A 23,201-nucleotide genomic window follows, 5' to 3' on the forward strand; every position below is an offset into this window, starting at 1 on the left:
TTTTTTTTTTTTTAAATTTTGGGTTTTGGTTTTAGCTTTTTTTTTTTTAAAAATTCCCCCCCCCCCCCCCCCCCCCCCCCCAGTGCTGATCTGTGTGTACATTGAGGTGTATCATTGGAGCTGCTCTGGAATTGGTGTTGCACAAGTTCTTTGAACCTATCATTGAAGACTGTCAAGCCAATACATAGAGAGTGCTCCAGCCTAGCAAAAATACCTCAAAGATCTCTGGCTTGCTAAGTGGCTAGAAATATATTTTAAGAGTCGGGCAAGCTCATGTAGGTTAGGGAGTCTAGGGAGGCGATGAATCCATTTTTGTGGCAGACAGTCCTTTTAGCTGAAGGATGAGTGATCTGCATAAAAGAGGTAGATCGTTTTGAAGAAGCTGTGAGATGCAGGATACCCTAAATGATCTACAAGGTCTCACGCCTGTAGCAGAATAGCAGTCAGAGAAGGTGTGACAAAGACAGCAAAGAAAACCAAGAGGCATTGATTGGAGCATCTTGATGCTAAAAGATGTTGAAAATACATGTCTAATGCAGTTTGAAGACCGAATGCATGAGCTGAATGTTCAGATTTGGGAAAGCTCTAGTGGAAGTGCAGGTGACAACTGTATAAAAGTGCTAGTAAGTGTTACACATGCAGTGGTCCACCACATGGTGAGAGACTAACCCCCTAAGGATACATCCTCTTTGCATAAGTTAGATTAGGAGTAAGTACTAATGTAAGGGAGCATTGTTATCCAACTGTGATTACTTTTGTAAAGCTAAAGGATATGCAGTGGTTATTAATCTTTTATAGAAGTAAAGTAAGAATTACTTATCACCAGGTCTTCATATTAGTAGTGTTTCTTAGTGATACAATGACACATTAACAAAGTTTTTAAACAAACTTTAATCTAGTGTAAAACTCTATACTCTTTTCTCATACAGGCCTTACAGTAATGGTAAGTTCAATGTGTAATTTCAATATTTTTGAAGGAAGAAATGTGAAATACTGTGTTCTTGCCAGTTCAGATAAAATAGTTACGTATAGGAGAGGATCTGGTTTGAGACCATCTTAAGAACCTGAACGTACACAAGTCCATGGGACCTGATGGAAATCCATCCGTGGGTCCTGAAGGAGCTGGCAAATAAAGTTGCTAAGCCACTGCCCATCGTATTTGAAAAATCATGGCAGTGAGGTGAAGTTCCCGATGACTGGAAAAAGAGAAATCTAACCCCCATTTTCAAGAAGAGGAAAATGGATGACCTGGGGAATCACAGACCAGTCAGTCTCACCTCTGTGCCTGGCAATATCTTGGAGCAGATTCTCCTGGAAGGCATGCTAAGGCAGATGAAAATCAACAATGTGCTTGGTGACAGCCAGCATGGCTTCACTAAGGGGAAATCCTGCCTGACCAATTTGGTGGCCTTCTGTGATGGGGCTATGGAACTGATGGACAGGGGTAGAGCAGTTGATGTCGTCTACCAGGACTTGTGCAAAGCGTTTGACACTTTCCCACATAACATCCTTGTCTCAAAATTGGAGAGACATCAATTTGATAGGTGGACCTCTCACTCGGTGCATAAAGAACTGGCTGGATGGCCACACGCAAAGAGTTTTGGTCAATGGCTCAGTGTCCAGCTGGAGACCAGTAACAAGTGGTGTCCCACAGGGATCGGTGCTGGGACCGGTCTTGTTTAACATCTTTGTTGGTGACATGGACAGTGGGATTGAGTGCGCCCTCAGCAAGTTTGCCGATGACACCAAGCTGTGTGGTTCGGTTGATACGCTGGAGGGAAGGAATGCCATCCAGAGGGACCTTGACACGCTTGTGAGGTGGGCTGATGCCGACCTCATGAAGTTTAACCATGTCAAGTGCAAGGTCCTGCACCTGGGTCGGAGCAATCCCAGGCACAGCTACAGGTTGGGCAGAGAAGAGATTCAGAGCAGCCCTGAAGAGAAGGGCTTGGGGTTGTTGGTCAGTGCAAAACTTAACATAAGCTGGCAGTGTGCTCTTGCAGCCCAGAAAGCCAACCGTATCCTGGGCTGCATCAAAAGGAGTGTGACCAGCAGGTCAAAGGAGGTGATCCTGCCCCTCTACTCTGCTCTTGTGAGACCTCACTTGGAGTATTGTGTGCAGTTCTGGTGTCCTCAACATAAAAAGAACATGGAACTGTTGGACTCATGCCCAGAGGAGGCCCACGAGAATGATCAGGGGACTGGAGCACCTCCTGTATGAAGGTAGGCTGAGAAAGTTGGGGCTGTTGAGCCTGGAGAAGAGAAGGCTGCGTGGAGACCTCATAGCAGCCTTCCAGTATCTGAAGGGGGCCTATAGGAATGCTGTGGAGGGACTCTTCATTAGGGACTGTAGTGATAGGACATGGGGTAACAGGTTCAAACTTAAACAGGGGAAGTTTAGATTGGATATAAGGAAGAAGTTCTTTCCTGTGAGGGTGGTGAGGCACTGGAATGGGTTGCCCAGGGAGGCTGTGAATGCTCCATTCCTGGCAGTGTTCAAGGCCAGTTTAGACAGAGCCTTGGGTGGCATGGTTTAGTGGGAGGTGTCTCTGCCCACGGCAGGGGGTTGGAACTAGATGATTTTAACGTCCTTTCCAACCCTAACTATTCTAACTTGAAAATGTTGTTAGCTGTATAACACAGCACTGGAAGTACTGCCATGCTTCATGTAATTGCACAGAAACTGTATACACACTTGAGTGATTTTGAGGAGACATTGACCCAATGGCTCAAATGTAATTTTAGGATAACATTGGTGTTTTAACGGATGTGGTTTTAAATCTACCATGCTATTAAACACAAAGGGCAAATTTATGCTTGGCATAGGTCCCTTGGCAGTGTTGGCACTAAACCAGAGACTGATTATTCCCTATTGCATTTAACAACATATTTCAGTTTTAAAAGCTATGGAGCTATTAAAATATGACTCCATCAATTAGAAAGTAATTGTGGTATGCCTTTCATAGTGCTGAGGGATTAACTCAATTTCATCTCAATGTTGTTAACAAAGGCAGTTAGCTACTTGCTTTAAATGTGTGTTAAATGTGCGAAACATAATGACTTCATGGAGAACAGGATTGGCCCTATTGCATATGCCCAAAAAATTGGCTGTTGACTTCACTGAACTGAGTGGAAACTTTGAAATGAAGAGCAGTGCGATGGAGCCCCTAGGGCCTGTTTCTGTAGGTGGTCCACACTTACAATTCACATACAAGCTGTGTATCCTTTTTTAAAGATCATGAAAGAGAATGTTAAACTATATCCAGCTTTGGTCCTCTCTGTGTTGATGCCAACACTTGCTTTAGGGCAACTTCATAAAGCAGAGATGAGAAGTAACTGAAGCATAATGGCTGAGTGTTTGTCAGTATTTTCTGTCACCAGTAATTATTACTAGAAAATCCAACTTTGCATACTAGATATTAGACAAAAGCCAGCAATGGAGCTGGAGATGCTTGAGAAATTCTTGCTCCACAGCTGGCAGTTACTATCTTACTAGCTGGTATCCAGCATGCTCTTCATCGTAATTCACTGCACTTCGAAGAGAAATTAGTTGGTTTAATTCATCTGCAGAATACTAAATATAAAAACTGGTGGTGTCATGAAGGCCTTCCAGGGTTTTACCACTGCATTTGGAAGTATTTGAAGAATTACAGGGAAAACAAGGACCTAGTATACAGGACTTAGTCCCCTTTCAGTTGATAGGAAGGGGGCTGTAGCTGTGATTACATCTTGCTGTAGAGCACTATGAAAAGAGAGGAACAAAAGGGTTAAAGCTGATGGTGAGAAAAGGCAAGAGGGATGTTACGGCCTCCCTGGGGCGTTAGGGGGGAGGGGAGAGGAAGTGAAATCTGCTGCGGCTGGGAGTTTGCTATTTCTTTTGTTGGTAACAAGACTGCTATCCCTTGCAGACCTTCTGAAGACCTGCTTTATTTATTTTATTTTTTTTCCCCCTTACCTGGCTACCATATCCCCAAGATCTGCAAAAAGGGAAAAAATAATCTTATTTGCTTTGTGTGTGTCATGTTTCACAGCCTGTGAGCCTGTGTCCCCAGTCCTGGCCCCACAGTTTGGTGGCTGCTGCAGGACTGTGATGTCTCTCTGGCACTGCCATCTACCTACGCACAGCCCTCTTTGTAGGGTTAGAGCTGCTCCCTGGTTAAGAGCTTGGGGTGGGATCTCACAGGCTAACCATGAAAGATTTCCTGTGCACCTCTTTCCTTCAGGGAATTATATCCTTAACCTCGAACTTTCCCACCTGGGCTGGGACTATCCCACCCAAAATGCAGCAAGGCTCAAGGGTGGCAGGGTGAGAGGAGGCCACCAAGTGGTAAACAGCCGGTGCAGGCTCCTGCTAGGGCTTTTCCCTTGTAGGGTTAAAAGCCTGACAGCACTGGCAACTCACCTAGTGGAAGAGGGTCCTCAAAGATGCTAGCCTAATGCTGTGGGAACTGGGGATCTTGCTTTTAAGTAGATGGCTTGCTCCTGTATGTGTTATCCCTCTGTTTCTGAACAGAAGGATGCATAGAACAGTCACTCCTTCTCTTTTAGTTCCTTTCAAGCATGATCAGTGGCAGAAGCCTTAGATTCAACATACTGGATAATGAAAAATATTCTGATAATGTGTTTATATAGGTGGGCATTCTTTGTCTTCATTTAATGAAAGATGTAACAGAACCAGTTTTTTCCCCTTCCATTCTGCCTAGTCAGGCTCCTCTGAGAAAAGGTAAAAGCAAATCTATTACATGGATGATTTCATAGAGAAAATGACATCTGATGGAACTGTTTAAAACCACAGTTTATTTATTCAGCTTTGAATGAAGGACTTGTGATGCTGTGCGTACTGTTCTGCACTTCAGAGCAATGATCTAATCTGAGATGTTTTCTCTTCTTATAAACCCCTGAAATAGTTACAAAATAATGCAACTGAAGTAAAAGGTGAAAAGTTGTGCTAAGAAGCTTCCAAAAAGTTCTTGATAATATATATATACTGATGACAAAGGCTGAGTGGTCATCCAATACAATCTGTCCCTAAATAGAATTAACTGAATGGGTATCAACTTTTCTGCAATGTGCACTGAATTTGATTTCCACTGTTTTTGTTTCTCCCAGGGCTGTCAGAATGAGTGCACAGCTGGAGGATGTTTGGGAGAAACAGGAAACGATATGGCTGACTCTTTCAAGGTATGTTGTTTGTTAAAAGGTGAGTGTCTGAAGCATTTCATAGAATCATAGAATAGTTAGGGTTGGAAAGGACCTTAAGATCATCTAGTTCCAACCCCCTGCTGTGGGCAGGGACACCTTATGCTAAATCATATCACCCAAGGCCTCGTCCAACCTGGTCATGAACGCTGCCAGGGATGGAGCATTCACAACCTCCCTGGGCAGCCTGTTCCAGTGCTTCACCACCCTAACAGGAAAGCATTTCTTCCTTGTACCCAATCTAAATTTCCCCTGTTTAAGTTTTAACCTGTTACCCCTTGTTCACACATAACATGGTAGTGATTGTCGTGCAGGCATTCATAGCTACTGACATGCTTAAATGTCATAATTCTGTAAATAACTCTGTAAATAGCTGAAAATATTTTCAATGTAGAAATTAAGAGTGTTACAAAAAGAGCTTTGTTATAGTTTCAGGTAGTGTTTAAAAGGTTAGTAGTCATTAAAGGAAAAATAAAATGATATAGGTGATTTTACTTCTAACTGTTACCTGCTTTAAAAGTAATAGAAATGAAGACTGATTCCTCCATTAACTGTTTTTCCCAAAGTCTATGTTGCACTATTATTTCTTAAACTTTCGCATTAGGAATGGTGTCCAAAAGTATGTTTTTCCATCTGGTCTCAAAAGTTGCAGAGCTAAGGATCTCAGAAGGACTCCAAAGCACACCACAACCCTGGCACATTATCAGCATTCAACAAGCAAATAGGGCTATGATAATAAGCAGTGCTGAGCAGCTGCCAGGAACTCGCATGAAATTGAACCCATCATTTTTTTAATTTTTATCTTATGCTTAGAACTGAGCTCAGGATGTAACTCTTTTTCTCTGCCTCCTTCCTGAATGCAGTGCTAGTAGTTGTGAGTTCCACTTGAAGCCTATGTGGATGCAGATGTCAATGTTTAATTTTCTGTTGTAAATGTAAAGCCCATTACTATGTGCTCCTTTGAATTCTACTTCCTGTCCTCATTCCCTTTTTTTTGCCTGCCTCTCTTTTATATTTCTTTTACCTTTATTCTTTATGTTACACATCTGCCTACTTCTTTCTCTTTCCCCTCTCTTTCCTTGTTTTACAGTCTTGAAAAGCCTCATCTATATTTTGCAATGTTTAAAAATAATACCCAGAAAAAGGTGACTTCACTTGTGCTTTTTCAGCAGTTCCTTTCCTGTTATTGCTATTGTCAGCAGTACATGAGATGACATTATAAAGATATGTTTCGTAACTGTCATGTTCTTCCTGATGTTTTTGGGCAGTGTCACTGCTGTGACTGTCCTCTGAACTATGCTTAAGTAGTTATTTCCATTTTATTTGACAGCCTTTATCCAGATATGGAAAATAAATGTGCAGAAAATGTGTTGGACTCCTTGATAAGATTTATTTTGATGCTTGCCTTACTGAAAACAGCAAAGAATTCTTGAGTCTATGACTAAAGAATTTCACCATGTAGCAACATGTCACTTAATTCCTTTTTCCCAATTCTCAGCCCTTCCCAGTTCTTCTCTTCCTCATTTTTTTGCGTTGTTTGTCTCTGGCAATTCTGCCCAAGAAGGAAGATTTAGGATGACTGTTCAGACAGAACTGATTTGGAAAATGTTGACAAAACCAGACATCCAATCAGTTTTGAAACCCTGGGAATTCACAAGTGTGGAGTTTTGTGACCTCACCTTTAATGAATAGGCAAGATAGATCGCAATAGATTCATTCAGTAGAGTGTGCTAGTGTATTAGATCAAAAATTGCTTTACAGAGAGAACACTCTTGTGTAACCACAATGTACTGTTTCCTTCCACTGGTTGAGTTAGTCCAGAAGGAAGATAGATAAAGTGTCAACAAGCTCTAACAGTGTTTGGTTTGTAGGTGAACTGGGCATAAACTGAAGGAGACTGAAGGCAGATTTAGTTACACCAGCAGTCAAACAGGTTCTCTGAATACTAGGTGGCACAAAGTTGGATTTAATCCAGTTTCCTTTCCATTGATACTTGTATGTCAGCCAAAATGGCAAATCATTGTAGTGGAGAGGCCATGTGAGGGGTAAAACACATTAACAGGTGGGACAGATGATCATAAAGGGAATAATACTAGAAAAAAAACAGCTGGCTCAGGCTGAAATCTGATTTGTAAGTCTATTGCTGCCTTATGGCTCTGTTTCTGAAGATTAGCTGCAGTCACCAGAAAGGGGTTCATTTTCTTTTTAGAAAATATTGCGCTGAGTGTTTTTGTGTGTATGAAAGTTTACAATGGGGATACAGGTACTGATTGAATGATATGAATTACTTGCAGTCTCTTTAACTTCATTGTCAAATTAAAAAGAAAATCCTTCTGAATGAAGGAAAAATAACACCAGACAATGGCGAATAAAATGGCCTGGATTCATTCTAGGGAACTTCACAAACATATCTGTGGAAGGCAGTTACGTTACAATTTAAGAAACTATAGCTAATAATATTTCAAAGCATCAAGCTGACCCATGGGGCTGACTGTGCTGAAGAAAACTGTGATTTTGTGCCAGTAACCCAAGTAATCCAAGATTGTGGGAATGTAGAAAAAAGGGTATGGTTTTGGTTTATGCTTACATAAAACATATTGTTTACAGGGGATGGTGTCCAACATTTGAATGCCAGACTAGCTCTCTGAAGACATTTCTTTTTGGAATGCAGTGCTGTGCTTTTTAGGTGGGGTGTGCTCCTTTGAATTTTACTGCATTTCTGCTTGAGTTGGAAAGGTAGACTCAAAGTCCCTATATGCTGGGAGGGAAGGAATGAATGCTACTTTGACCTTTCTCTGCTGGCTGCTCACTGTTTTTAGTTCTCATGGGCTTCTCTTAAGTCAGTAGCTAAGAAGTGGCATGTTTAACTGCTACTGAACTACCTTAACTGGACTCCTGCAGTTAAAAATCTCATCCTGACAGGTCTGTGATTTACAAGATACTTAAGGTATGGCATTTAGAGTTGACATGTGACCGGTGATCTTGCAACAGATAAGAAACATGGAAGGAAATAGTGATTATGCTAATTTCCTGTATTGTAGAAAATGTCAAATATCCAGGATTTATCTACCCAGCTCCTTCCACTAGATTGAAATTTTCCTCTCCCCTAACTGTTGTATAGACACGTTTATTTATTTATTTATTTATTTAAATAACTGGCTGTGGTTTGTGACCCTAACCTAAGAAGCTGCACCAGGGGAGGTTTAGATGGATATATAGGAAATAATTTATTCACTGAAAAGGTAGTCAGACATTGGAACAGGCTCCACAGGAAAGTGGTGGAATCAGCATCCCTGGAAGTGTTCAAAAAAACATGTAGTTTAGGCCCTTAGTGATATGGTTCAGTGGTGGACTTGGCAGTCCTGAGGTAATGGTTGGACTTGATGATCTTAAAGGTCTTTTTCAACCTAGTTGATTGCTTGTTGTCAGCATTGGATCTCTAGGAAGGGAGTATGAAACCAGTAATGGGAAGTGGAGTCATCCTCTGTACCGCTGAATGTATTTTGGAATGTTGAAGCAAGAAATGTGCATGTCTGTTTTTGCTGTTATACATGTTTCTTTGCATTCAGTAATACCATGAAATAGCACGCAGTTATGTCTTAGGCACTAAATTTTTATGATTAACATCTTATTGTACTGACAAGATTGAATGTTGTATGTATGGATGTATTTTAGCTCTGACATTGAATGCATAATGCTTGGTCTTAAGCAACTAAAGGCATCTATGCCTTTTCTTACCCTCATGTTATTAATCCATATTCAGAGAGATGATTTTAGTTGCATAACTTTTTGTCATGGAATACATTTTCTCTTTGAGAGACTGGGACACTTTGAGAAGGTGTTTATATTTCTTTGTGTTTTAATGACCTGAAGCTATGCAGAATTAGTTTGGTATCTTAACGGTGCAAAATTAAGTTATTTTTTTTTTTTATTTATTTTTTTTTTAATGGCCTGTTTCGTGTACCAAAATAGTGCAAACCATATACATATACCCAGAATAAAGCAGAATAAAGTAGCTGTAGTTTACAAGTCTATCTGGATTGACTTGTTAATATGAAGACTCATGGTAGTGGAATGAAAAACGTTTAAGTGGAGCTTCTGTATCTCAGTGTCTCCTCATTCTACTCTAAATAACTGAGTACTTCTACATAGTCTTCTGCAGGCAGACCCAGCCTGCCCAGGCTCTGAGCCAGTGGGATGTGAGCCCATGGCAGACTGGAAGCTATACACACAGTTTAGTGCAGTGCTGTGCTTAAACTAATAATCCCTGTTGAGATTTTGGACTTGCTAGACTGAATACAGTGCTATGCTAATATGTTTGTATGGCTTCCAGTTCAAACTTGGCTCACATCTAGCAAATACATGTTTCAGTATTTGTTTCTTTCATTGCTATAATGTTTTAGAGCCCAAGCACTGAACTAACTCAGACTTTAAATTAGAAGGTAAAGATTACTTCCACACTATAGGTATAACCTACCAATAAACAACCAGTTTTCCCACTGCCTCAAAAACTGCTCTGTATTTTACCTCTTATTTACCTTATTTCCAGTGCAGGCATTTGTGGTTCAAATTGAGAGATTACCAGTGGAAGTTTTACAGACATTGGTCTTGTCCTTAGAGGTCTGTTCACACAAATGTAATTGCTCCTTGTCGTAGGACCTTTAGTTGTGTATTTTAAAACATGCAGCCTTTGCATGAAATGACTGTGAACTTGGTTGGCTCTATGCAAAACACACTGTGCTGATGCTAGCACTCTGCCTCCTTTTATGTTCTTGACAAAGAATGCAATTGCATTAAAGGTAAAGAGCAGTAGCTCCCCTAAATGTTTCTATATCAGAAAGCTGCTTTTATATAAACTGTCTTGAAGCAATAAAAGATGACCAGTTGTATATCTATCTACATTTGTGTGTGTATATAACATTATATAATAAAGCATCTCCAAGTATTTTGTGTCTTAGAACCATAGGCAATCTAGTCCATCCTTCTACTGAAAGTGTGACTTTAATCAGCACCAGACCAGGTCATCTGTGGCTCTGTCTGTTGAATGTAGTGCTGTGCTATTCTCTAAGAAAATGGTTTTGTTCTGATGTCCAGTCTGAACCTCCTAAGCTAAAACTATGTCAGTTACCATTTGGTAGGTGCTCTCCGTATCATTTCTATAGAAGTACATAGCTGTAGCCACTGTAAGATCAGGATGCCAAGGCCAATTCTCTGTTGTCCTAACAGTATATAGCATTTGCAAGCAGAGTACTGCTTTAGAAAAGGTCAGTCTGATTTTCATCATGATTTCAGCTGAATTTATTTGTGTTATCTTTTTCGTCAGTGACAATAAAATGATTTGCTTTTTACATGTGTTGAATAAAAAAAAAATAAATTGTGAGTAACAATGTTATTAAATCACTTGATTATGCCTCCTAGCAAGCACGTATATGTTGCAGAATTATTACAGGTGATTTACAATCAAATCCATTCTCTCACCTTCACCTGCCAAGAGGGAAACCAGCTACAGCACAGAGAATATTGAGTGCTGGGTGGTTTCTGCAGTATTCTGCATCCGTACAGGCATTGCACAAACTCTTTTGAATATTGCTAATAATAGCAGGGCAAGACTGACTTACTCATCTGCTGCTTTCACTACAGTTATTAGGCCAGAATGGGTCTAGGTCACAGTAGTGATCAACACACAGTGCACTTGCAGCTGAGCATCCTGTTTTGATGAAAGAGAGAAGAAATGAATCCCAATCTATGTAAATGAATGTTTTGGTGATTGTTGGTCCCTGGAAGAAAGTGGCTTTTCTGAAGGAGACCATGCAAGTTGCACGCACAGGTGGAGAGCACATTAATGCAGCTTAGTATTGTGGATGGCTCTACTTGGCACGTAAATGTTTCTAATCAAGCTTGTTCTCGCCGAGTAACAGCAGTAGTGTCATTGCTTCAGGGCTGTAGTAGCCAAAAAATGCTACTGAGCAATGACGATTTTTTAATGCTGTGAAAATAATTCACCATGGTCCTCCTGATGGCATGCTAAGGGATGATTTCCCAGCAGTCTGCATGCCATCAGGAACCTTACCTATAATGTAGCATTTGAGATATGTGGCAGGTCTCTTCAGTTTTAGCTTAGTAGGAAGTAGTTCTGTGTTTCTCTTCAGGTGGGTGATGTCCTGCATATAGCTGCAGGCTTTCAGCAAATAGGTTTTCTAAGCTGTAGTAGGGGAACTGATTGTCCCATTACCCGAAGCTGTAGGATTTGCAAATAACATTAATTGTCTTAAGCAAATAACTGAAGCTTTTAGCCGAGATAAAAAGAAGTTGCTAGGGAAAAAAAGCCGGGGGCAGTTTGGCTGAGTTGATTTATAGTACAAAGAAAGCGATGCTTTATCTTCTGTTTAACTAGGAGCTTAAGATAAAGTCGATGTCTGTAAAAGCACAGAAAGTGTACTAGAATTTCGGAAATTCCATTTAGTTTGTATAATTTTCTGGATTTATTTTTCCAAGGTGAAGAATTGCTTTTAAAAGGCAGAACTATAGTGCCAGCCAATGATTTCCAAAAGAAATGGACTCCAAAACTTATAAGATCCATGGTGTCCATACCTATTCCCAAGAATTTGTAATTTTATCTTCTGTCTACCACTGTGAGAAGGGAGATAAGAGAAAAAGGCAGGTGTGATTAACTGAATATTTGAAATTATTCCTGTAACTTCAATGTTATTGTGCCATGAAAACATTTAATATTCCTCAACGTTCTTGAAATTCCACATAAAACTATGAATTCTGAATACCTTCATTCTGTAAATCCACTTCCCTACGTGGCTACAAGCTTATTAAACCCAGGGTAAGGAGATTTAATTGTAACTGCTCAGGACTTGGACATGTGAGATTATGATTCTATTCTTGGATACTCCACATAAAACATGTTTGTGACTGGCCAGGCTACTTAGGTGAAATATTTCCAACTTGTTTGTCTGAAATTTAGGTTTGCAGTTCATTTCTTCTTTCAGTATGACTACTTTTTTTTAGAAGTAGAAATGATGTTTCCCAAACCAGGAAACAGTAGTGTCTCAAGTTTTTGTGGGCCAGATTTATAAATTTTGCTTTAATACAGCATTATTTGAACATGTAAAATACCGGTCAACTGCACAAAAATGTGGTATCAGTTAAATGTCAGAGACTTCTCTATTCCAGTTTTCTGTATGAGCCCTCAGCTTGTGTTAGGCTCAAACATTCTCCCAGGCAAACTCTTTCTAAAAATGGAACATTGTGTTTATGTTGTAATGCAGAAATACAGTGGTTGTGAGGCAAGAAGCAGCGCAGCATCAGGAATTGCATTAAGCAGGCTGTCAGATCTTTCCAATCTAAAGTCCACGTGTATCTGCACTGCAGACAAGAAGTGCAATTGCATGTCTGGGGAGAATATTTTTTTTTTATAGCTAACTTGAGCAGCAGTAGCAGTGAGCTACAGCAGTGTGGTTTTCAGTCCAGTGCAAGGATTGCATTAAAGCCTGCTCATACTGCTTCCTTCTTCACCCTTTCTTATCATTCTGTTAACTAGAATAGCTCTTAGCAAACAGAAACAGTTTATAGAACCAAAATGCAACAATGTGTCCAGGTTCTGTTCCTATATTTAATAGTTTACCAGCATCCTGGTGGTTAATGATTTAAAAAGATTTTATATGGAAAATGTTTTATATAATTCTTCAATAGATGAGATATTAGATAACTATTTTTCATAATCTGAAAATGCCGTCAGCTGGAGTAAAGGATTAAAATAAACCAGCTGCTTTCCTTAAGATTTCCTTAATATCAGGTAGGAGGTTTCCTTAGGATCTGTAGGAACCCCATTTCATCATCTTTAACTTTTAAAAATATACATCTTCTGAAACTTGTGTCAGTGGAGAATAGACTAATGAGTAAGGGATGAAACACCCCTCCTGCCCCCCCAAAAGCAACCAAAACCCAACCCCCCCCCAAACCCCAACACCACAACCCCACCCCAAAACCTTTACTAATCCATTTAATTTTCCTGAAACAGTAGAAATGTATGAGCCTATAAAGATTCAGATAGTTTTGCCTCCCTTACAATCCAAATTCCTACAAAGCTACAGGAAGGGTCTTGATTAACTTTAATGGGCTATGGATCAAATCAGTGGGATCTGATTTGAGTGCAGGGTAGCATTTCAGCAACATATAGAAAAACTCTTAAAATATAGTTAGTTCCAACAAAATTGGTGATGATATGCTTTACCCGCGTGCTTTAGTGTTTTGTAGAGCAAGATTGTTTTCCTCAGTGCTTTCTCTAGTCTAGCTGGACTGTATCTTTCCAGCATCTTTCTTTCCCTTTTTGCACATCTTGGGAGCTGCAGACTGCATTTTCAGCTCTGCTGCTGCCTTAGATGCCCTTTTCATTTTCTAAGGCAAGGAGTTTATGTCAATTCCAACCACTTATCTGTTGTCTTGTCAGAGCAGGTTTACAGCACTGCCTATTGCTCCAAATCAAACATTCCTGCATCAGAGCTGGAGCATCCATCAGGTCAGGGGAAAGTTTAAAGAAGCCAACATGTTGTTTCTTCCCATTGCTTTCAGAGTGTAGCAGAAGCTAATTATTTGGTTTGAAAAATATTTGGTAAATATCTATTATGAATAGTTTAGGTTGGATGCCTTACAGAGGATGGACTAGACAAAAGTCCAGCCATATTTTCTGCTGTTTCCATGCCAGACTCACAGCTGATTCAGACCCTTGACTCCCTTTTGCTTTGTCATTTGTCCTGTGGTCTGTTACCCAGTGTACAGTCAACCGGATGCAATGATTTCAGGGCCTAGTTCAATTACATGTGCTAACATATTCTCAGATGAAGTCTCAGGGAAGCTTTATGTTGAAAGATTTCTGGGTAGTCTCCCGACATTGAAGAAGATGTTTTGTTATATTTTGTTTCTCTATATTTTTTATATTAGGAAAATTAGGGCTTTCTTCCTACTTAAATGTTATTACATCTTGGCACACTTTCCATTCTCAAGCCTCAGGCTCTGCTATAAATTTAAGACAGTAATAATGGTAAAAAGATTATAGGATTACTTACTTTAATGTTACTTTTTATACTTTACAAGCTAGTTAGAGATTTCTAAGAATTTATTTAACTGTGTCTTATTCTGAGTGGATAGAACATTTGTTGTTCTTACTATTTCTACTATAGACTTTATTATTGTGAGCAGAACCACACGGCTTAGCCCTGAGCTAAGAGAAAGAGATGGTCTCTGCTCCACAACAGTAGCAGCCTTTTCCAAAGAAGGTGGGGATGGGAAAAGAAATGAACCTAGAGACCTTGATTTACCCAAGGCCTGTGGGACATAGATCTCTTTTTCACTCAAATAGATGCTGCGATGGTGTCAGCTAGTGAGTAGTGGATAGAGCTGAGAGGGAGTAAGTTAGATGAACTAGACAAAGATAATACCTGCTGGAAAAGATGTGCAGTTGGTTTCATTTACTGTAGCAGTATCCAGCATTTTTGTTTCTAAGACAGGGTTTAGGAACAGGGCTTCTTGTAGGAAGTGTTCTACAGGAGTAATTATTTGCAACATACAGAAGCCTGAGCCCTGTTGTATGGTGCTGCTGGGCTGGGATATCTAATATATGAGCTTCTCCAGGCATCTAAGATCACTGCTCAGGTCAGCAAGAAAACGGGGCAATCCTCTGCCACCTGCAGCTTGACTCTGGAAAGTAAAAGCTGAATGATTTATAGGAAAAAGGTGATAGCTTGATCTTTGGCTGCAAGACCAAAGAAAACTTGTTTTAGAGAAGAGTTTCAGTTTCCAAAGTTGAATGACCAATCCACTTTCCTCAGCCTAGTTAGTATCCTCAACTAAGTTCCCCATAACTGCTTTTCTTTGGCAGTGCAAACCTCTTCTCAGTTTGTCATGTAGGAAGAGCCAGGCCAGAAGGTGCTGTGAGGCAAAATTTCTGCTCCAGCAGAAAGAATGGCTTCCTGGGATAGATGTGTGTGCTGGGGAGGTCCTGAAAAGCAGTGATGAGGACTGAATGGCAGGAAAACAATATCCTTATCCCTCGAGTCCTCCTCAAAACCTTTCTGTTTAGTCCTAGCCCAGTTCTCTCCAACTGCCCCAGCTACACTGTACCTTCCCCGCTTATAGTAATTCCTCATGCTCTTTGTAATTAGTCTCCTCAAAATCTTCTCTTCTACTGCAACCGCATTTTGCTGTTCACAAATGTAAGGGCAAAACAAGTTACTCAATTTTGCCTACACTTTGTGTCTGTTATTGCATCAGAAGGCCCTGATCTTTCCTAGGATATGCTTACAAACTCAGTATAAGTAATGAAAAATAATAATTGCAGTTGCTTTGTCATCTTGAATGAATCACTTTGACAAGAAGTAGGGGAGGTTACTTGTTTCATCAGAGTAAACTGCAGTCAGTCTCACTGAGTGGATGTAAGTATTTTGAGTATCTCTGCTGAAACTTGTTGTTACAGTTAATTAACATGTAAGCTATTTTGCAGCTGAGGCTGTCAGCTCTGTTTTTACTCAAGGAAGTGATAGAAACGCTTGGCCCAGCAAAGTGTTCAGAGAAGTTTGGGTATGTCAAGTGAATTACACCTGTTAAAGCTGCTCAACCTATGAATTTCAGTTTCAAGAGGCCACAATGTATCTTCTTTACTTGGTCTGGGTAAAGCTTTGCCCTGGAAGAAGTTGCATTGAAATCAGCAGGCACTTTTTAGAGGAGAGGCTATTAAAAAAAAATGCATCTTGTCAAGAGAGTAGCTTTTTACAGGTGCAGTGCTGCTATACAAGCCTGAAAATCAACGGTTTCCAGCTGTCTTTCCCACCACCCCCTTTAGCCTACCATAGGCAGAGCAATCTGGTTCTTCCTATTTCTTACTCAGGTGCCCTGGGCTGGGACCTAGGAACATGTATCTTGTACATACTGTATTGCTGCAACATGGAGAGTTTGCAAGGATGGAACAGTCCTTGTAATTTTACTCTAGGAAACGGGCCAAATAGCTGCACTCACTAGACTGTGTGCCACAGGCTTCTTTACTTCTTTATCCCCCTTAATCTTTTTTTGTTCCTGCATTTATCTGGTTTTCTTCCACTTTAATGGTTTTATTATTTAGGCAGCAGCATCAGAAGGTGCTTGAGAGCAGGTTGGTAAACAAAGCAAGCAAAACACAAACCTAATTGAAAATCACCCTTTGTATTGGCAGTACAAACAGTGGAGGTCTGAATGAGTGTTAACGCCAATCCCTAATGCATCCTTAATATATTACTTTGAGGGCTGGGCAATTGTTGACAAAGGAAAGAAATAAACTGCTGTTTTATAAAGGTCATAGGTGATACCATGGTAGCACAGCAATAGTTTTTTAATGAGCGATATTAAAGTAGTAGGCATTAATACTTAATCAGTATTTCTAGTGTTAGTCACCTGGCCTTGCTCTGCTCTTTTTGTGTGGGTTCTTCTGAGTGTTTGTTTTCCCTCCTGCTGGTGCTGTTTGAACAGCACCACAAAATGTTTGGACAGGTGAGATGTTGTGTAGGAGGTTTTATTGTTCAGGGATCTAGAAGAGGCTGAGTGCAATACTTCATGCTGCAGACCACACTGTGGGAGAGAGTACTGCAAGGATGGGTTCTCCAATGCCTACTCAGTCCTCTTCTATGGGAAAAAAGATTGAATGTGTTTCAACACTTGATGGGATCTTGACATAAAAAACATTGGGATTCTGAAAGATTCAGGTGATTTGCACACTGTTAACTTGCACTGCTTGCTTCTTGGGAAAAAAAAAAAGAGGGAAAAATGTACAAGAGAATGGGTAAGGGGAAAGACCCTAAGAAAGTAATGGCCCCCAAAATAATCTTAAATGCATCTCAGGGGACCTTAACAGGATCATAAGGATAAGGAAACTTGCCTTTTTTTGCCTTTTTAATGATGGTTGCCTTAATGGTCTGTGCAGTTTAGCCTATGTTTGAAGTCTTCTGCAGGGTATTCCTACTGTTGTTTGAAAGAAGTGTTGTGGGTCAAGTGTCACACCTGGTATTGTTGAGTCAGGTGTTTGCAAAATGCCTGAATGAAGGCTAGTTTCACTAAAAGCTGAAGGAGGTGAGAAACAGCAGGTAGGCTCCTTGTTCAGTGTGTGCAGCTCCAGGAAGCTCTGTGGTCCAGAAACTATTTGCTTTTTTTCTGGATAAGCATCACATCTACCTACCTCTGTAGGCTTTCTGCCTTCAAGTCACTCAACCTGAAATCCAGCCCAGTGATTTATGTTTGTGACTGCAGGAAGTCCCCAGTCCTTGGGGCTGAAAGCTAACCAGTGTGGGCTCCTTTTTTGAGCCATAGGCACTGCTGTGTGACCACCCATCACAGAGGAGTACCCATTTTATTGAACTTGCAGAAGTGAGCATGTGGCCCACCTCTTATCACTAATGAACCAGCATAGAAGTGACTCTGGATCTAGGACCCTCTTTCTATTAACCATTAGAGTGCAACAGAGTGTTTGTATTTGATCAGCATAGTTTTATTAAATTAGCACTCACATGACAGACACTCTGAACTGTCTCTTGAACTGGCCAAATCTGGAGAAATAACTTAAGTGACAAAACTGGGTGAAAGAAAACCCAAATGCTCCCAAGTGAGCATGTTTCTTCACTTGTGGCTGCAGTTTGCTGCGCTTTCTACGTGTGCTTGTGGACCTGTGAGAAGAGCCAAGATAAAATCTTTTCCATCCTTAAAGTAAAAGCTATTTGTTAACCCCGATGAGGCTAACAAACTGTTTTGTAGTGCTGCCTTTCAGCTAGCCTGCTTCCACAGCTGTGGGAGTGAAAAACTGAGGCATAAAAGCAGAAATCAGCACAGTGATGGGAGTTCTAGGGGATGAGACTCCATATGATAGCTCTGGTCCCCAGGCCACTTTATTGTAAAGTTAATTACCTTAATGAAAATCACCTGAGATGAGACATAAGCCATGGCTTCAGGGAGAGCTGTTAATATCACTGGCAGTAGGCGTTCTTTAGAAGTTGTGATTCTGTCCAGAGATAAAGGCAAGGATATAACTGCATTCTATATCCTTGCTTAAGTCCCATTCACATCCTGCTCCTACATAAGTGTTTTCCTGAGCTGTCTTCCATTGTGGATAATTACAAACACTCCTTTGTGGCTTTTAATTTGATCCATGCTCGGGGGGGGGGGGGGTTAGTTTTGGTTTTGTGGTTTTTTTTTTGTTGTTTGGGTTGGGGTTTTTTTTGTTGTTTTTGTTTGTTTGTTTCTTTGGTTGGTTGGTTTGGTTTGTTGTTGTTCCCCCCCTCCCCTCCCCCCAAGTGCATGATAAAAGGCTGTCAGGTAAAACTCATTTTTATTTTCAGGACATCATTGAGTAGTGCTTTTCCCATTGGAGCATTCATTGTCAGCAAGATAAAGGTTACTCTAAAGATTTAAGAAGAGTAATTGTTGTTTCATCAGATTAGGTATTAGTTCAGTCAGGCTAATGCACTTTAATATTTAGTCAAGCCCTATAACTGGATTGTTTAAAACAAGCTTTTATCTGTTCGTGTGTTCCAGCTCTCAGTTAATATCACATCTAAGCCATTAAGCGAAAAAACCCCAAACAAACCCAACCAACAAAAACCCAAACAAAAATCAACTGACCCATAAAACCAGGCCATTGTACATTAAAGGCATCTTGAAAATCGGGTTGTTTACAGAGACAGGAGTGCATGTGTTCTTTGTCAAAAGCTTGAGACTATTTTCTTCTTATTTTGCAAAATGAGTCTGAGACATCAGTGGTATCTCTTGCAAAACATGCCTTTTTAGTGCCTGTACAACTGATTTGAACAATAGTCTGAACTACCTGTGTTCCAGTCTACTTTATATGTACCCAGCATAAAGAAGTAAGATCTTACTTGGGTAGGGGGGTTTGTAATAAGGGTCAGTGCTTTCTGAGTCATGTTAGGAAGGGAAATGGCCCTTTGAATACAATTCTTTGTTGAATTCTTTTTTGCTTCTGACCAGCAGTTTAAATGCTCAGATGGTACAGAAAGAGAATGGAGAGTGTGGATCGAGACTGCCCCCTTCATAGCCCTTTCTAGTTGTTTAGTCCCTATCTGTGTATAAAAGAGAGTGACCTGCCAGTGATCCTGCTTTCCTTCCCCTGCGTTCTTTAGGATGATTCACACCATATGAGCTACCATAAAGAAAATTAACTCTCTCCCAGCCAAAACCAGTACAAAAATCCCTATTTTGCATTTCTGGAGCTAATCCAGCTTGTAAAATAAAGTCTCTACAGTTTATCATGCAAGGAAACATTTAACCTTCTTTGCTAACGGAACCTTTCTAGGAAAATATGGATATGAATGAACAAGCTGGTGTGACCCAAGTAATCTGCTGACTGCAGGCTCTGATCTCTCACGTTGGTTTTATGGATTGAAGGCAAATCATCATAATGTATCTACTTAGCTGTGAGAGGGATTAATTTCTGATGATCAGTTTATGTTCTGAGATACAGCAGTTGAGTGTTTCTGGAATTTGTACGCATACATTAATCTGAGTGTCCAAGAAATTTTCATCTGCTGATTTTCTGGTTTTACACTTTGTACTGCTTCCTCCACTTAACAGTTCTTCAAAATATTCCAAGTACTTCTGGTATAAGCAGCACTGTGTATATGTGTGCATACACAGTATGAGGACTTTGCCAGCTACTTAGAGGTTAGCTGCCTTTAAGCATTCTGTTATTAAATATCCTCGCAGATAAAATATCACATTTGTCCATGTTCACTGATGGAGAATAACTTTTAAGACAGTCTGAGTTGATCATTTTTATACACTTCATTTTTGTCTTCATGTTCCTTCAGGCTTCAGACTTGGTTATCACCCCAGCTACGACTTTGAAGGAAAAACCAGACCCCAATGGTTTGGTGTTTGGAACCGTGTTCACTGATAATATGCTGATAATTGAATGGTCCTTGGCTTCAGGATGGGAGAAACCTTATATTAAGCCACTTGAGAACCTTTCATTGCATCCAGCTTCCTCATCTCTGCATTATGCTGTAGAAGTGAGTACTGAATTATTTGGAAACTGCTATTTTGTTTCATTAGCTCTTGAACCCATACCTTTGTAATACATGGACTATTACTGTCTGAAGTTCATTAGTATTGAGTTACATTTTGTTTTGATAGCTGATGTCCTTCCAGAATAATTCCATTATTTACAACAAGATTATATTTATGTTAGTATAACTCAGAAGGAACTCTGACCTGTGGATTCCAGTTCACTTAAATTTCTAGGCTAGTGAAGGAGACCCTTTCTTCATCAGGGACTGTAGTGATAGGACAAGGGGTAATGGGGTTAAACTTAAGCAGGGGAATTTCAGGTTAGATATAAGGAAAAAGCTCTCTGATGTAAGGGTAGTGAGGCGCTGGAACAGGTTGCCCCCCAGAATGATAAATGCTCCATCCCTGGCAGTGTTCAAGGCCATGCTGGACAGAGCCTTGGGCAACATGGTCTAGTGGGAGGCATCCCTGCCGTGGGGTTGGAACTAGATGACCTTAAGGTCTTTTCCGACCCAAACCATTCTGTTATTCTATAATGCTTACGTGATGACAAATTCATTTGAAGAAGTGTTCTAGTTCACTGGCAGTTACTGTCCAGTTACTGTAACTTAATGAAGCACTGGATAAAACTCTGAAATTCCAAGAGTAACTTTAATTTGGGGACTGAACATGCACTTTGTGAGAGCTATTTTAAGCTGTTGTAAAGGTTCATATCTTGGATTGCAGGACAGGCTAGATAGATGTTTGTTTGCAACTCCAAGCAAGTCTGAAGAGCTCCAAACTAGATCTGATGTATTCAGCATATACAAGTGCATTTAAGCAGAAAACATAGAGCAAGGAATTTTGGAAAGTGAAATGTTAAGTTGGAAACCAGCGTGGTTAACAGTTTCCGTGCTTAGCTGCTTACTGGCTAAAGCTGCCCTTTGTGTTTCCAGAGCAGCTTCAGCTGTACTCACATTTGTGTGAAAGCCTCAGCAGGGCACATATGATGAAATGGAAATCTGTTTCTCCTCCCACTTCTAGGTAGGTGGGAGTGTCTCCACTGAAGTTAGTGGAGTTGCTTGTGCTTTTTTTATTATTTCTTTGTCCATTTCTTCTCTCTTTTTTTTTTTAACCACTAGCATAAAGGAAGGATCAAGCTTTTCAGCTTTTCCTTGCTTGTTGTCCGTGAGCTCCTGCCTTCACCATTTTTTGTTGTTGCTGTTTTTTCCCCATCTAGTCACTGGGCCTCCAAAGGCCCTCTGTAAATTACAGCAGGCCCCTGTGACTAACGCTGCAGCTCTTGATCTGCCCAAGAAGTAAGAAACCACGCTGGAGTCCTGGATCTATATTTCACTCTTAGTAGCATATTGCTTTAATGCTCAGCCTCTGGCCTAGTCTGAAGTCATTGCTAATATGAATATGCTCTTCTTTTTTTTTTTTTTCTTTTTTCCCCCCCCATATTTTTATTCTTTTACCCTTATTGCATCACGATTCCTCTAGCCAAGAGGACAGACAGAGGAGAATCTGGTGCCAATGCTGTGGCTCAATGAATACACAGTGGGTATAATAAACATGATGAATTTGGCATTCCCTCCCCTTTCTCCTTGCCCTCCATGATGCAGTGTGGTAGTCTGGATCTGCTGAACTCCAGATCCAGCTCCTGTGATGTACAGATGTCAGATAATATTGTTTGCACACCACCGCAGCAACCAACCGTCAAGCAACCCCAGCAGTTGCTTTTATTCATGTGAGCATTTCTGGAACACATCACTGTCTCCCTTTTGAATGAGTGTAAGGTTTTACTGAGCTCTGGAAAGTTAAGTATTTCTCTTTGGAGAAAAAGATTTAACAGCTTGAGAAGGCTTTGTGTTTCAGTAATGATGTGATTCTTCTCTCAAACCATTGATCAGATCTTAGTAGCAACATTCCTTTCTCTTCCCTCTCATTAAAAATTCTGTGTGTTGGGGAGGAGGGTGGGGGGAAACAACTGTTCTGTGATAAGATAGTAGCGTTACAGCAATGTGGTATTAGCTAGTAACTGGCCCAATAAAAATCATATCAAAGTATCACCATATAACCAGCTATGCCACCCTTTATTAAAAACCTTTCTTTTCTTATAGCTACAACATCTGTCCCAGGAACTGTTTCTTTTTCCAGACTGCACACAAACCTTTTAATAAGGTTGGCATTGCCATAGGAATAAGATAAATTTTGAAGGCAAAATGTTCTGGGTTCTAATTTTGGTTCTGCTACATAGTTAGCATGTAGCCAAAGGAATATTGTTGGGATTCCTGCACCCCAGTTACAAACCAGTTAAAATTTGTCATGTGGAAGGACTAGCTCTATCATGGGACCTCACAAAACTTTTCTAGACACTGCACTTCACTGATCCTTCTGGGGAAATGTTACAGAATTTAATAATAATGAAACCTTGAGTATTCTACTAAAATTACTTACACACAAGTACAAGATTCTTTTTTTTCCAAATAAAACCCCTTCATATGTAGACTTCAAGTGCAAAGAATGTACTTCCAGACATTTTGTGTGGAGCAGTCAGGAGGAGAAGTCTGAGGAGACTGAAAGAAGTGATGCAGTTAAATTCTTAGAACTTATACTGAAATTTAATGTACAAAGAAATGCTTTAAAAAATTAATTCTAAAATTCTTGTCTATTTATATTGAGTGATCCTTTAATACTTAATCTAAATACCTGTATATATTTATATATTGATGTGAACTTACATAATAAATAGTTTTTTTTTAATTTAATTTTATATAATTATGTATACAAAATTATTGTTTGCTGGCTATAACTAGAAATTACCAATCTGTAACTGAAAACTATGGATATTTTGTGGGTATATTGTTTGCCGTGATTAGGAGATGCTGTAGAACATTCTGCTGGTAGGGCACTGATGGAATAATGTTTTTGGTAAATTGATTGTCAACACCAGTCATCTGGATTGTGCAGTTTGA

General features: G+C 40.1%; 1 protein-coding gene across 2 annotated transcripts in view; it reads left to right on the top strand.

Moving 5' to 3' along the window:
- Positions 1-23,201, top strand: part of BCAT1 (branched chain amino acid transaminase 1) — a 64,472-nt gene that overhangs the window by 11,728 nt on the left and 29,543 nt on the right. Inside the window, exons 1-3 of one of the 2 annotated variants that reach the window (XM_062616798.1) lie at positions 5,110-5,181; positions 20,046-20,246; positions 21,727-21,783. In XM_062616798.1, coding sequence (XP_062472782.1) covers positions 5,164-5,181; positions 20,046-20,246; positions 21,727-21,783 — 276 coding nt within the window. In that variant the 5' untranslated portion in view covers positions 5,110-5,163. Of the gene's footprint in view, positions 1-5,109; positions 5,182-20,045; positions 20,247-21,726; positions 21,784-23,201 lie in introns of those variants that run through there. The other variant, XM_062616795.1, reaches the window with a different exon arrangement.

Source organism: Pezoporus occidentalis, unplaced genomic scaffold, assembly GCF_034315485.1.
Source record: "Pezoporus occidentalis ecotype Australia unplaced genomic scaffold, CSIRO_AGI_Poc_V1 ctg19, whole genome shotgun sequence".
Classification (NCBI taxonomy): Eukaryota; Metazoa; Chordata; class Aves; order Psittaciformes; family Psittacidae; genus Pezoporus; species Pezoporus occidentalis.